At 40.6% G+C, this 16,677-nt stretch overlaps 1 protein-coding gene across 1 annotated transcript; it reads right to left on the bottom strand.

Moving 5' to 3' along the window:
• Positions 1 to 2,771: 2,771 nt before the first annotated feature.
• On the bottom strand, positions 2,772 to 13,597 carry LOC139153052 (vomeronasal type-2 receptor 26-like). The gene is made up of 4 exons (XM_070726577.1): positions 12,785 to 13,597; positions 8,825 to 9,043; positions 5,190 to 5,316; positions 2,772 to 3,670 (listed from the first exon to the last, which is right to left on the bottom strand). The coding sequence occupies exons 1-4, from the start codon at positions 13,595 to 13,597 to the stop codon at positions 2,772 to 2,774; spliced, it is 2,058 nt and encodes a 685-aa protein (XP_070582678.1).
• Positions 13,598 to 16,677: the final 3,080 nt, after the last annotated feature.

Here is a 16,677-nt window from a genome sequence, read left to right as displayed (position 1 = left end):
TTAAAAGAAATTAATAATAAAACAAAACCAAAATATATTACTATTATTACTATCTTCTCCTCTTTTTCCATCCCTGTCTCCTCCCCCCCTTGTGTGTGTGTGTGTGTGTGTGTGTGTGTCAACTCTTGAACCATTTCCAATAACAGGTGAGCTATTGGAAATGGTTCAAGAGTTAACACACACACACAGCTGGGTTTTTTCCCCCTCTGTTATTATTTGGGTGCTTTTTACCATATGCTTTAAATCAAGAGTCATTTCTCTTTCTATCTCTCTCTAAGTGTTAGTCAAGATTTAGGGGTCCTGATTGATTACTTTTATGGTGAACTCCAAAGCCAAAACATGTTGGTAGAACTTACTCACCATACTGCAAATAAAGTGATTTGGCTGATGGAAGAACCTCTTGTAGGTTTTCAACAATGTACATAAATAGAATGTCACAAAATGTATAAATGAAGAGAAGGAGAAAAAAGAAGTATTGACAGCTTGGAAAGGAAGGAAAAAAGAATGAAATGGAAAGGAAAAAAGAGACCAAAACTATGCTAAATGAAAGAAAATGAAACTTTGGAAGTTCTGATTACCAAACATTCCTCTTGCAAAATGTCTTATGCCATCATGCTGGCTGTGGAATTTGGAGAGTTGATGTCCACACATCTTAAAGTTGCCATGTTTATTATACCTTGGGTACTATACTTTGAACAAGGTTTTAGTTGTCCACAAATGGTTTGTGCTTTAAATAAATGGAAGAATCAATAATATCTATCTTCCTTGACTTGAAATACTAAACTTCCGGTTAAAGAAAAGATAGAGTTAGCTAGTAGATAAATGTATGTAAATGCATTTGTTCTTCTACACCTCTCCAAACAGCCATTGGTTTTATCGTGGCTTGTTTCACAATATAATTTCAGCATGTAGCCCATATTTCCGGGACCGTCTTCTGCCGCACGAATCCCAGCGACCAGTTAGGTCCCACAAAGTTGGCCTTCTCCGGGTCCCGACGATTAAACAATGTCATTTGCCGGGACCCAGGCGAAGAGCCTTCTCTGTGGCGGCCCCGACCCTCTGGAACCAACTCCCCCCAGATATAAGAGTAGCCCCCACCCTCCTTGCCTTTCTTAAACTCCTTAAAACACACCTCTGTCGTCAGGCATGGGGGAATTGAGATATTCCCTTCCCCCTAGGCTTATAAAATTTATGCATGGTATGTCTGTATGTATGATTGGTTTCTTAAATTGGGGTTTTTGACATTATTTTTGATATTAGATTTGTGCATATTGTCTTTTTACTGTTGTTAGACGCCCCGAGGCTACGGAGAGGGGCAGCATACAAATCTAATAAATAAATAAATAAACAAACAAACAAACAAACAAACAAACAAATCTTCTAATTTGGGTCTTTCTGTTGAGAATGATTTCACTAGACTGGAAGTGAATGAAAGTTGATAATCCACTACATATGAAATGATCTTAATTTAAGAGAGAATGGAGAGAGCTTCACTTCAGATAGTGTTTTCCCCCACCCCAGTTTGTAATGCTTTTTGGTGGAGGGATTAAACAAAATGTATTTATTTTATTTATCATATTTATTGGTTGCCCATCTTACCATGAGGTAATGCCATGATAATTTAACTTACACTAATCTATCTACTTCTCTAAATTTGCTTTATGTAAAGAGTGTGGTATGAGCAGGTGGTGGTTCCTGTTTACCTCCACTACCAGTGAGTCTCCTCATCTTTTCATGAAAAATATCCCCTTCAAGTTATATAGCCAAAATAGAATAAGATTGGCCAAGAAAAGATTAAGGATTCTTCTATTCCTGTTTATTTTATGTTATGTTGAAACTACAGAACTATTCACAGGGCAAAGTGCTTGGCTGAATTGCTAGCACGTTTTCCATGGTTATTTTCAAGTTTAATAACTGTGTCAGAAGGGGATGGTTAATGAGCCTCAGTTGAGCTTGGTTCCTCCCTGCCTGCAGGCCTTGCTAATTCCAAACAGTCTGTCCTGTCCTGACATTGTCTAGTCAATAGCACCTGGAGAAGACTGGGGCTCAAGACTGGGGCTCAAGGCGGTCCCATAAATAATCTGGTCCAATGCCATGTAGGACTTTATAGGTCATGACCAACAGGCAAAACATTCAGTTTTGAGTGAACCCAAATCTTTTACAAAGGGTTGAAAGAGCATTTTAAGTCATATGTGATGATTATCCACACATCAGAATAACTGAATAACAGAGTTGGAAAGGACCTTGGAGGTTTTCTAGTCCAGCCCTCTCTGCAAGCAGGAAACCCTATACCATTCTGGACAAATGGTTTTCCAATCTCTTCTCCAAAGCCTCTAGTGTTGGAGCACCAGGGGTGGGCTACTGCCCAGGCATGGGGGAACACAGTGGGGTAGTGAAAATGGAGCTCCACCCCAGAGCACTCAATTTGCACTGAAATATGTTGAAAGAAAATGCAGGGCATCCTGCATAAGCCACGGCAACAGTGTGGTAGTAGAAATTTTGGTAGCCCTTCACTGTGGAGCACCCACAACTTCTGGAAGCAAGTCATTCCACTGATTAATTGTTCTGTCAGGAAATTTCACCTTTATTTTAGGTTTGCACTCTGATCCAAGTGACACAATCCAGTCAGTACCTTCCATCCTCCCCTGCCATCACAACAGATACAGTTTCTTGGATGAGAAATGAAACATTTTATTCTTCTTCCTCAAGGAAAAAAACTAGTCTAATTGTCTTTTGAAAAAGCACATTTGGGATTCAGTATTCTTCTTCTTCTATTTCTTATGTATTAAATGCTCTCTAGTGTTGAGCTCAGGCCTCCATATAATTATATAAATTTTGGGGATGAAGATGCATCCCAGTAAACCAGCACTAGAAGACAGAATAGAAAAGATCTCCACAGCCACCATGTACTTCCCTTTGGTGCTCAGGTAGGTAGGGACAAAGGTCAGCCAAACGCTGCAGAAAACCAGCATGCTGAAAGTAATGAACTTGGCTTCATTGAAACTGTCTGGTAACTTCCTGGCTAGGAAGGCCACAGTGAAGCTGAGAAGAGCTAAGAAGCCCAAATAGCCCAAGACACAGTAAAACATGGTGATGGAGCCTTCGTGACATTCCACTATGATTTCTCCATGGAGTGTCTCCATGTCCAAATCTGGAAACGGGGGAGAAATTCCCAGCCAGGTTGCACAAATACCTGCTTGAATTAAGGAACAAGACCAGATAATAGAATAGGCCAACTTCTGCCCCACCCATTTGTGGAATAGGTTTCCTGGCTTTGAGGCTAGGAATGCTATGATGACTGTGATGGTTTTGGCCAAAATAGAAGAAATGGCAACAGAGAAGATGATGCCAAATGTCATTTGTCGGAAGAGGCAGGTTGACTTATTGGGCTGCCCAATGAACAGAATTGAACAAAGGAAACAAAGGAAGAGAGATATAAGGAGAACATAGGTGAGGTTATGATTGTTGGCTTTGACAATGGGAGTATCCCTTTGCTTAATGAAGATTGCAAGGACAAGACTTGTAGTGAGAGAGAAAAAAAGATCCAAAGCAGTGAAAGTAATTCCCAAAGATTCTTCAAAAGTCAGAAAGTTCAGTTTCTTTGGAATGCATTGTACCCGAGCTTCATTTGGAAAATGATCCTTGGAGCAACTCTTACAATTTTCCATATCTGGAAATAGAAGAAAATAAGATTATTTGGAAAGAACGCCAGTCATCTTTTGGACTGGAAGTTACTTTATCTTCTGGTATTCTGGAATGTATTTCAAATACTATGAAAAAGATATATCACCATAGTGATAGTTATAGTCCATATCAATTTTGCCCACCCATGGTCTAGAGTAGGTCTTCTCGCAAGATGCTTCCTATACGTGCTTCCTCATGAGATTTGCTTCCTGTGCATCAGCACTGGTAGCAGTGGTAAGTTGAACCCCCACCTGTTTGCAACCCTTAATTGCCAGCTTGCTTTCCTAAGACTTCAGCCACGTTTGATCCTTTCTTCATGATCCACATGGTCTCTGGGTTACAATAGTAAATGGGACTCCTGAGATCAAAATAGGACAACTTGCTGTAGGAAATTTGCTTTGGTCATCTCAGCATGGGACAATTCACCATGATCAATTCATCATGGACAATTCATCATGGCCAACTTGACATGGGACAATTCATTGTAGGACAATGCAACAATTCAATTCAATTATTTAAAATAATTTAAAAATTATGTTAAATTTGTCACTCAGATTTCATTTTGTCCCTATCCTTCCATCCTTTCTTTAATAGTTCCAGTCCCAATTTTTTTAAAAATCTCAGTGTAAATCTTGTTCTGCAGTGAGTTGGCCAGCAAATTTGTAGGAATGAGTTGGCCATGATGATATGCCCTGATGAAATAGACCCCCAAGTGATTATCACGGATAAATGCTGCATTTATGAGACGTTGTGCTTTACGATGGCATCACTTAGTCATATCAATCCCAGTCCCAATTATCATTTCAAAATTAGGACTACCTGTACCAATTACATGGTCACAAGGAATCCACCATAATGGTCCTATCTGAAATTCTTCACTCTCCTTTTCATGGTACCTTCGTTCTGGAACCGGCAATTTTTAATGGATATCCATCTCTTGCTTTAGCATGCACACAAGTACAGACACACCCATGATTACTCACATTAAAAATTCTAATGCCCATGTGCATTTAAAAATAAATTGATTGCTATATTTGGTAGTATACTGAACACAACGTACTTGGGTGTTGCCATACAGTAGCTAACAATGACAGTTGTAAAGACTGTATCTTTAAGGAAATATTACTGGTTGGCCATAAGAGGGCGCCAACACTGTTCCCTTTGCGGGGGAGTTACTTTGTTAGAGATATATTTGCCATGATCTGTATTCTTGCTAAGTGCATGGTTTGTAAACTGTTAGAGTATTATATTGTTGATTCTGTATATTTGTAAATAGTAATATTGTTGTATATACATTGATACTAAGTCTGAGTCATTGTCTGGCTAACCCACATTTCCTACACCACAACAACTCTGCTTAATGTGTGTTGGAGGTTTCGTACTGAGACATTCTAACAGTATTATTGTAAGTTATAATTAAAAATAAATATTAAGATGCACTGTAAAATGTGTGATTATGATAAAATAATATGATGGCAGTTTTGTTTTTATCTTGTTTTTCCTACCCTTCTGACTTGAGATCATTCTTTCTGGACATGGAGCACAATCATAGCAGCAAAACATTTTCCCTTCCTTCTTTTTCTTTCGGTATCCAGGTGGACAAGGGTCATTGCATAAGGAAAGAGGTGGCATCTATTTTAAAAAGGGAAGGAACCACTGTTAGGAATACAGTCTTAAAATTTACTTTATGGTAAATGAATTTCCAGTATTTGACATTTATAAACATGAAGATGGACAAGCTCTCGGGGAGCAATTGAGACATAAAGATGGTGATAATACTGGGGAACAATTTGTAATACAATTTCTGCTCATGGCCTATCTAGTCTGCACTTATACTATTTCCTGTATTTTATCTTAGGATGGATATATGTTTATCCCAGGCATGTTTAAATTCAGTTACTGTGGATTTACCAACCACGTCTGCTGGAAGTTTGTTCCAAGGATCTACTACTCTTTCAGTAAAATAATATTTTCTCATGTTGCTTTTGATCTTTCCCCCAACTAAGTTCAGATTGTGTCCCCTTGTTCTTGTGTTCACTTTCCTATTAAAAACACTTCCCTCCTGAATCTTATTTAACCCTTTAACATATTTAAATTTGATTTCTGAGCTTTTTTTATAGGTATGCTGGTTTCAAAACTATAGTTAGTTTTCTTCTACCACTCAAGTTTTTTTTCTCTACACCTTATACATATAATATAGTTAATTAGGCAACACGAGGATCAAATTGGTCTGTTCTGGGTCCTATTCTTTTTAATATGTTTGTGAGTGACATAGGGGAAGGTTTGGTAGGGAAGGTTTGCCTATTTGCCGATGACTCTAAAGTGTGCAATAGGGTTGATATTCCTGGAGGGGTCTGTAATATGGTAAATGATTTAGCGTTACTAGATAAATGGTCAAAGCAATGGAAACTGCAGTTTAATGTTTCCAAATGTAAAATAATGCACTTGGGGAAAAGGAATCCTAAATCTGAGTATTGCATTGGCAGTTCTGTGTTAGCAAAAACTTCAGAAGAGAAGGATTTAGGGGTAGTGATTTCTGACAGTCTCAAAATGGGTGAGCAGTGTGGTCGGGCAGTAGGAAAGGCAAGTAGGATGCTTGGCTGCATAGCTAGAGGTATAACAAGCAGGAAGAGGGAGATTGTGATCCCCTTATATAGAGCGCTGGTGAGACCACATTTGGAGTACTGTGTTCAGTTCTGGAGACCTCACCTACAAAAAGATATTGACAAAATTGAACGGGTCCAAAGACGGGCTACAAGAATGGTGGAAGGTCTGAAGTATAAAACGTATCAGGAAAGACTTAATGAACTCAATCTGTATAGTCTGGAAGACAGAAGGAAAAGGGGAGACATGATCGAAACATTTAAATATGTTAAAGGGTTAAATAGGGTTCAGGAGGGAAGTGTTTTTAACAGGAAAGTGAACACAAGAACAAGGGGACACAATCTGAAGTTAGTTGGGGGAAAGATCAAAGGCAACATGAGAAAGTATTATTTTACTGAAAGAGTAGTAGATCCTTGGAACAAACTTCCAGCAGACGTGGTTGGTAAATCCACAGTAACCGAATTTAAACATGCCTGGGATAAACATATATCCATTGTAAGATAAAATACAGGAAATAGTAAAAGGGCAGACTAGATGGACCATGGGGTCTTTTTCTGCCGTCAGTCTTCTATGTTTCTATGTTTCTAAATTGTATTTTTTACATAGTTATCTTGCTAACTTCCCAGAAAATGGTGCAGTCAGTGATGAGCATGGTGAACAATTCCACCAAGATTTGAAGGTCATGGAGGCACAGTATCAAGATAGATGGGATGTAAATATGATGGCTGAATATTTTTGGAGCATCACACAAGAATGTCCACAGATTAAACATTCCAGAAAAAGCTACAAGCAATTTTTTTTACCATAAATATATATAATTACTGTTTGATAAAAAACCAACTCTGAATTTTACAAAATATTGGAAAGTTGGCACAATTGGCTCAAACAGAAAAAATACATTAGAAAACCTAACGGAAAAATAATAATAGACACTTCATCCTTTCTTATCCAAACATAATGAAAATATAGAAACACTGCACCACAATTTGATAGAACATTAAACCCCTAAAAATGAACCCGTACCTTCCTCAGAAATACCTAAAACGAATACAAATACAGTATTCTATTATTGGAGCATCAAGCGAGAATGTCCACATTTTAATAACACTCCAGAAAAAGCTATAAGTTAAATTTTTTAGCTTAATTACTATTTGATAAAAAAACAACTATTTGTATGAACACAATTTTCCTTGCAGTAACTATTATAGCCTACATATGAATAAAATTATTCTTTGTAAACAGTATATTTGGTAAGTTTTTACTTTTCCTTATATGCGCAATTTTAATGACTTTTGAGGGTATCCTGTAGCTTAAAAAGTTGACATGATAGAAAAAAACTGGTTATTTTTGGATCGAGAGGCCAAAAGTTAGTTGAAAACAAGTCACACATTTAAGACAATGAAATTGTTGTTCCCAAGTGTAATTTAGTGATTGGAATTGGGATTGGTGACTCGATCATTAAGCAAAGCAATTATTAAGAGAAAAGTCCCATGAGATGGTTGTGGTTATGTTTTTATCTCCATTTTCCTTTGTTTTACAGCATCAAAAGGATATGAATCCTAATAGATGGTGAGCCCTAACAGTAGGGAAGGTTTCTGGAACTGGAGTCAGATAAAGTCAGATAAAAGGGCAAATCTACCCCATTTCCTTGCCACTGGGAATGCTCCCAGTACTGGAATGATTTGCAAGAAGAGAATTAATATTTGTATTTACTGTACATTCATTCATAGAAACATAGAAGGTTGATGGATGAAAAAGACCTCATGGCCCATCTAGTCTGCACTTATACTATTTCCTATATTTTATCTTAGGATGGATATATGTTTATCCCAGGCATTTTTAAATTCAGTTACTGTGGATTTACCAACCACGTCTGCTGGAAGTTTGTTCCAAGGATCTGCTACTCTTTCAGTAAAATAATATTTTCTCATGTTGCTTTTGATCTTTCCCCCAACTAACTTCAGATTGTGTCCCCTTGTTCTTGTGTTCACTTTCCTATTAAAAACACTTCCCTCCTGGACCTTATTTAACCCTTTAACATATTTAAATGTTTCGATCATGTCCCCCCTTTTCCTTTTGTCCTCCAGACTATACAGATTGAGTTCATTAAGTCTTTCCTGATAAGCTTTATGCTTAAGACCTTCCACCATCCTCGTAGCCCATCTTTGGACCCGCTCAATTTTGTCAATATCTTTTTGTAGATGAGGATATTGACAAAATTGAATGGGTCCAAAGACGGGCTACAAGAATGGCGGAAAGTCTTAAGCATAAAGCCTATCAGGAAAGACTTAATCAACTCAATCTTCAAGAGAAAAGGATTGCAAGAAAGTAAGGAGCCACACAAGAGATAATATAAATCTACTGTAATTAGACCTATTGTCCGTTGAGTCATCTTTTCCAAGACACTTTGAAGTGACTTTGGGAAAGAATTCTTATTTAAAACTATATCTATCACGTGTTGATTTGTAGCAACTGGGAAGTCTAAACATTTGGCACAGTTTATGTATGAATTTTATCACTGAAGATTGACACCCACCTGAGTTAATTTTTTGTTCCATTGGATTTGATCTTTCTTAATCATGAAGGTTTTCGGTGGAGGATCCAGCTCCCCAACTTGGACTTTTATGTAAGATTTATTTGGGAATGTGACCAAGTTTATAATGTCAAACCCAGCTACTAATTCACCCTGTTGATTGAATGTAATTTCATCTCTAGCACTGTTGTTGAATGAAATCATCTGCAGAAATGAATGTAGCTAATAAGAGATAGAGTGGGGTATGGTATGGAAAGAAGTAAAAAAAGTATTATGAAAGAGCTGTTATTTCCAATAATTTATCTGGATGGATTAATATTTTCTACCAATAAAAGAGAAAAATTGAAGAAAAAAAGTTGTTAATGAATAGCATCTAGTGGTTTAGGTACTACTTATGGAAATGAAAAGCGAACTGTTAAGTCAGCTGTATTGAGCTGTAAGGGAATGCAATGCTTTGCTTATTGTTAAATAAGAAAAATATTCAGGTTGGAATTCAATTCTTTAAATCAGATAGAGAGCAATATTGTAATTTTATTTTTATGTATATGTGAGAAGAGGCTGACAAAATATTACTGCTCATAAATATATCAGTTGTGACATATGTCATGTAATTTCTCTACTACAGTGATGGCAGACCTTTTTCCCCCTTGGGTGCAGAAAGCATGCACCCATGCATGTGTATGCTCACACCCATAATTCAATGCCCTCGCTCTCCACCCCAATGCATGAACGCATGGCCATCCCACACTGCCCTGTCCCCATGCATGATGGCCCCTGCTCCCCTGTTTCCCAACTTCCAGTGGACTTGGTAGGTCTGCTCTTCATCCTCCTTAGGTACCAGAGGCCTCTGTACATACCAAAATCAGCTAGAGTTTAACTAGGACAATGGCTTGTGTGCTGACAGATGTGGCTCCCCATGCCACCTGTGACACGTGTGCCATGGGTTCGCCATCACAGCTGTACCACAAAACTATCAGATCTCAATTGTTTAAGGAAAATAACGTTTCCTAGTGTGCCCAATCACACGTGCCAATAAAGAATTTTATTCTGTTCTGTTCTGCTCTACTCCTGTAACTACAGGATAACAGGCTTAATGCTTTCAACACCAAACAGGTACTCCTTGGATTATTATCATTTATTCAATGACAATTCTAAATTACAAAGGTGCTGAATAAAGGGGACTTATGGAGTTCTGCTTAGTGGCTAAAATGTTACAGTGAGCTATGATCATGTGATCACAATTTCTATCATTCCCTACCAACTTCCAAACAAGATCAATGGATAAGCTAGCAAAAATTCAGTAGAGGTGGGTTCCTTCCAGTTCAGATAGTAGCAACCCACTGGTGATATCTCAATGATGTCACAGAACTGGTTCTGTCCATGGACACTGCCATCTTTTTAAAAAAGAAGATTGAATTTTTTTTTGGTACTTTTCTTTTGCACATGTGCAGAAGTCAAGTTTTCAGCACTGCACATGCGTTGCCATCTTGTTTTAGGTTTTATTTATTTATTTTATTTTTGGGGCACTGCGCCTCAACTGAGCTGCTAGCTCCCCTGCCCCATCTCCAGAGCCTGCCACAGGCCCCCAACTATGGTGGCAGCAGGGAAGGCATACCAGTGCCCATGAGCAACCTGTGCTTGGTGCAGTTTTGGAGCTTTTTAAGGAGGAGGACCACACTTTGGCCCCAGCCATGTGCTTTATGGCCTGGGCTATTGCAATAATGTTTCACTCCAAGCAGCCTGGGTTTGAAAACACATGGCTGAAGCCAAAGAACAGCTCTCCTCCTTAACAAACTCCAAAACTGCTCCAGGCATTGCTTCCTAATGGGTGCTGAAAGTATCAACTTTCATCCTGGCTATTTCTCTATGCCTGGATTTCCAGATTGGTCCCCAAGGCACTGTGCTGGGTTATTGTACTATTGTTTTTAAGCGATAATATTTGTATATTGATTTTTATTAAAGGTATATGGGATGTATGTTTTCTATGCTATTGATGAGAGGGGAAAAATAAAAAACTTTTACTAGAAAAAATTTGTCAGTTTGGCGTGGTTTAGAGTCTAATTTTTTTTTTTTTTGGCGTGGGCAGAAAAGTATAGTGTCTGAGTGGTAGTCCTTTCGGGACTGGGCAGCATAGAAGTCTAAGTAAGTAAGTAAGTAAGTAAGTAAGTAAGTAAGTAAGTAAGTAAGTAAGTAAGTAAGTAAGTAAATAAATAAGAAAAAAATCCCTTCTTTTTTATTAAAAGAAATTAATAATAAAACAAAACCAAAATCTATTACTATTAAAACTAAAACAACCAGCATATTTTGCCTCAGAGAATTTCAAAATAAAATACTATGTGTCTATAACAGTGACCTCAGAATGGGGCAACTCTGCTAAGTGTCAAAATGCCACTTAAATAGTTGAGTTTGTTTCAAACTAGACTTTGATTTTCTTTCTCTTTCTCTCTCTTTCTCTCTCCCTTCCTTTCTTTACTTCTCTCTTCCACTTTTTTCTTTCTTTCTCTCTCTTCCTTCCTCTCTTCCCTCTTTCCCTCTCACTCTCTTTCTTTCTCTCTTCCTCCCTCCCTCCCTTTATATTTCTCTCTTCCTTCCTTCCTCTCTTCCTCCCTTTCTCTCTCCCTCTCCATCTTTCTCCCTTTTCTCTCTCTTCCTTCCTTCCCTCCCTCCCCTACTTCCTTCCTCTCCTCTTCTCTTTCCCTCCCTCTCTTTTCCTCCTCTTTCCTTTCTTTCTCTCCACTTCTCTCTCTCTTCGCTTTTCCAGTGGGCACCAGCTCTGTGCCCTCCCCTTGGCCCTGCCTCCCGCTGCTGCCGCGCAACTCACCTCAGTAGAAGCCTTGACGCTTGAAAGCAGGCTCGGGGCTCTCGGCATCAGCGGCCACCACGGCATCATTGCTGAAGTTGTTGTTGCAGTGGCTGCCCTGCAATGGCCAGCAAAGCCAGCTGCCCAGGAAAGCGGTGCAAGAAAGCAGCGCGTTTGAAAAGTGCACCGCTTTCACGGGCAGCCGGCTTTGCTGGCCAGCAGGGGGCTTTGCTGGCCAGTGCGGCGGCAGGGGAGGAGGCAGAGTTCAGGGCCGAGTAGGCCAAGCCTGGGCCCATCGCCCCTGGCTCCAGGGGGCAGCCCCCAGCATAGTGACGGGAGAGGAGGCCAATGCCTTCTCCGATGCCGCGTGGGGAGGTATCAGAGCTGGGGCAGCCTCGGCCCTGGCCGCTGACGCCGAAGCAGGGAGGTGAGGGGAAGGTCCTCTGTGTGGGAATTTAAAATTACCGCATTGAGTGCTAAAAACCAGCGCGCTATAGCGCACTGCGCACCTTAGAGGGAACACTGCGCCCTGCCCAAAGTACATATGAGAGTTCTGAGGGCAGATTAGAGGCCTATCATTCCATCAATGCAGGTGATTCAATCAGGAAGCCTCTTTGGCTCTTAGGGCAAGCAGATGGATGGAACACCCTTTGCCCCATTAACTGGGACAATTGCATTAACTGGGACAATTCCTACTCCCTTCACAGCTGGAATTCAGGTGATTAGTAAGGGCATTCAGCTGAAGGGGCAAGCAACAGCTGAGCTGATGCCCTGGGCTGCCTTCAACCCAAGTGTTCTTGCACTTGGGGAGCTCAATCAGGGAGATTGACAGACTTTGAATCCAGATGTTAAGCAATGTGAGATAAAAAAAGGCACACATCCTTGGCTCGGGACTAAGTCAAAAGAAGGGGAACCTGAGGCACAAGGGTTGTTTATACTTTTTTCAGATTCAGTCCTGATTGTCTAAGGGTGATGTCTTCCCACACTTGGGGGTTAGCACATGGTTTCAGGTTATACAGCTTCTGGTTCCAATTGTCACAATAACCCAAGGCCAACCTATAATCTCAGAATAAATACTGCAATCAAATATGAAAACCTGTAATGAGATATTTAATATTGTAACATTCTATTGTATCAATGGAGAGAATTTCAGCATATTTTACCTGCCAAGGGTGTACGCTCTGGAATGACTCCTTGGTTTCTTCCCTCCTAACTCTGTGCTTCAACCTAGATGTCTGAGCAGCATGTAAGGCATGTGCCAAAGCATGAACTGCATTGTAAATGCTGTAGCTGTGGCCAGTCATGCTCATTTCAAAATAAAATGCAGAGAGATCTTCCAGTCTCTCCTCCCCAGTACATGCCTCGCCAATGTTTCTCACTTGGCCAGAATTAGGAATATAGCAATCAAATGCTTGCTCCCAGAAATGTTTGATAAAGCTGTTTCCCTTTGAATCAGCAAGCTTGATCTTCTGAAGAAATGTCTGGAAGCCCAGAATCTGTTTGGAGTGAATTGAAAAAGAAAGAGCACCATGGAACCTCTGGATATCAAGTCCTTTATGAATAGTATGCAATGTGAAATCTATCTGTGCAGTTGTGATCCATACTTTTCCTGTAGAGATTTTCTCTTCATGATCAGCATCTGTTGGCAACATTGTGGTCATTTCAAAAGATGCCAACCATATAAAGGCTATAGTTTCCCCATATACAATGATTACATTGGCTTTTTTCTCTGTAAGTATATCAATACGACTCACTATTTGGTTCACCATTTGTAGAAAGTCATCAAAATGCATAATTGGATCGAGTCTCTCAGAAAACTCTAAACAGATTCTATTCTGCAAAAGCTTTTGCTCCAGAGTCTTTGAGAAACGTTCTCCAGCTTCATCATCTATGGTGATGAGTCCTACCCATTTCCACCTGAAATACAGAAGGAGCTGGACTAAACCTTCATACTGAAGGTTTTCATTTGGGGCCATGCGGTAGAAGGAAGGGAAATGTGATTCGATAGCGACTTCAGATTCAAACGACCCATAAGAAATCTAGAGGAAGAAAAGAATAAAACATGAGAATGAGAAAGGAACACAACAGGTATAGTTAGGTTTAAGTATTGCCCACAAGATCATATGCTGCAACGTCCTTCCGGTCAACGACTACTTCAGCTTCAACCGCAACAACACAAGAGCACACAACAGATTCAAACTTAATATTAACCGCTCCAAACTTGACTGTAAAAAATATGACTTTAACAATCGAGTTGTCGAAGCGTGGAACTCATTACCAGACTCAATAGTGTCAACTCCCAACCCCCAACACTTCTCCTTTAGACTCTCCATGATTGACCTCTCCAGGTTCCTAAGAGGCCAGTAAGGGGCATATATAAGTGCACTGATGTGCCTATCATCCCCTGTCCAATTGTCTTTCCTTATCTCATATATCATATATATTCTCTATCTATCTATCTATCTATCTATCTATCTATCTATCTATCTATCTATCTATCTATCTATCTATCTATCTATCTAATATATATATATATATATATATATATATATATATATATATATATATACACAGTGATCCCCCGCTCGTTGCGAGGGTTCCGTTCCAGGACCCCCCGCAACGAGCGGGTTTTTGCGAAGTAGCGCTGCGGAAGTAAAAACATCATCTGCGCATGTGCAGATGGTGTTTTTACTCCCGCAGCGCTAGCAAGGAGCCGAAGATTGGGGGCGGCGCGGCTGTTTTAAAATGTCGCAGCCGGCATGGGGGGCTTCCTAGCAGCCCCCCAAACCCGGGTTGGGGGTCCGGGGGGTGCTGGCAAGCCCCCCATGCTGGCGGCAACATTTTAAAACAGCCGCGCCGCGCTGGCTGTTGGCGCTTTTGAGCTGAGTCCCGGAGCGAATTCGCTCCGGGACTCAGCTCAAAAGCGCCGACAGCCAGCGCCAGCGAACGGCTTCTCCGTGCTGGCTGTCGCCGCTTTCGAGCTGAGTCCCGGAGTGAATTCGCTCCGGGACTCAGCTCAAAAGCGCCGACAGCCAGCGCCAGCGAACGGCTTCTCCGCGCTGGCTGTCGCCGCTTTCGAGCTGAGTCCCGGAGCGAATTCGCTCCGGGACTCAGCTCAAAAGCGCCAACAGCCAGCGCCAGCGAACAGCTTCTCCGTGCTGGCTGTCGCCGCTTTCGAGCTGAGTCCTGGAGCGAATTCGCTTCAGGACTCAGCTCGAAAGCGGCGAGAATGAACGGCGTGGGCGGGCGAAGGGCGGGCGGCAGCGAGGAGTTTGCGTGGGCGGTGGGGAAACTTCTTGCTGATGCCCACTGCTCGCCCTCCCGCCAGCAAGAGGGGGAAGACCCAGGGAAGCCGCCCAGCAGCTGATCTGCCGGGCGCCATCTACGCATGCGTGCCCATAGAAAAAAAGGGCACACATGCGCAGATGGTGTTTTGACTTCCGGGTTGAAAAATCGCAAATTACCCTGTTCGCAATGGTCGGGGACGCAATAACCGGGGTATTACTGTATATGTCACATGTTTAAGCTGAATTTGAAAATTAATATTCTCTCCTTATCTCTTATATGATATATATTCTCTCCCTCCCATCTACTTCTCTTCTTTTTTACTTTCTATCGCTATATATATTACTTAATGTCTATTCTCTTCCATATATATTGTATATTGGACAAAGAATAAATTAAAAAATAAATAATAAATAAATAAATAAATAAATACTTTATAGGAGAAGAGATGGGGCTCAGGTTTGAAATGAGGGGACTTTGGTACTCTCTTTATTTATTTATTTATTTATTTAATTTATTTGTCAAACAAGTATAGTACAGTGGAACCCCGACATAAGAGCTGCTCTACTTAAGAGCAACTCGAGATAAGAGCTGGGAGGGGAGAGATATTTTTGTTCTACTTACAAGCCCAAATTCGAGATACAAGCGCCAAGGAGCTGTCTCCTGAAGCCAAACGCTAACTTCCGCGTTCGGCTTCAGGAGACAGCTGCGAAGCGGCGCGCGTGTTTTAAAAGGTTGCAGCCGGCCTGGGTGGCTCGGGGGGGTGCTTGCAGCTTTCTTTCTTGCTCTTTTTCTTTCTCTCTTTTACCTTCCCTTCCTCTATTTCTTCTTTTCTTTCTCCTTCCCACCTTCTTCCCTCCCTCCCTCCCTTCACTCATTCCTCTCTTACTCTCCCCTTTCATAAGTTTCCTTGCTTCCTTCCTCTGTTCCTGTCCTTTCTTTCTTTCTTTCTTTCTTTCTTTCTTGCTCTTTTTCTTTCTCTCTTTTACCTTCCCTTCCTCTATTTCTTCTTTTCTTTCTCCTTCCCACCTTCTTCCCTCCCTCCCTCCCTTCACTCATTCCTCTCTTACTCTCCCCTTTCATAAGTTTCCTTGCTTCCTTCCTCTGTTCCTGTCCCTTCCCTCTTTCCTTCCTTCCTTCCCACCCTCCGTCCATTCATTCACCCATTCCTCTCTTGATCACTTAAAGCCGGTCCCTGGTGCAAAAAGGGTTGGGGACCTCTGTCCTACAGGATTGGGTGGCAGAGAAGTTGAACATATGTAAATTTAAAAGTTTAAGAAAATTTACAAGTTAAGTGAAAGAAACTTCATTATTCATTTATATGTACATGTACATTTCTTCATTAAAAACATGTCTTTCTGCATAATTTAGACTAACTTTGTGAGTTTTTTGAGGGCTGGAACCAATTAAAATTATTTACATTAATTCCTATGGGGAAAAGTCGTTCGAGATAAGAGCTGCTCGACTTAAGAGCCCAGGTCCGGAACGAATTAAACTCGTATCTCGAGGTACCACTGTATTATAATACATATTAACATAACATAACATAAGTAGAACGTAGTAATAGAAAGAATAATAAGACAGTAGGACAGGGACATTAGGCACATAAGTGCACTTATGCACACCCCTTACAGGCCTCTTAGAAAAGGGGAGATGTCAATTGTAGATATTGTAAGGTTGAAGATTTTGGGATTAGGTGAAGCAACAATAGAATCAGGTAATGAGTTCCAGGCAGTGACCACTCTATTGCTGAAATCGTATTTTCTGCAGT

Source organism: Erythrolamprus reginae, chromosome Z (assembly GCF_031021105.1).
Source record: "Erythrolamprus reginae isolate rEryReg1 chromosome Z, rEryReg1.hap1, whole genome shotgun sequence".
NCBI lineage: Eukaryota > Metazoa > Chordata > Lepidosauria > Squamata > Dipsadidae > Erythrolamprus > Erythrolamprus reginae.
This window is presented reverse-complemented; position numbering and strand designations above follow the sequence as displayed.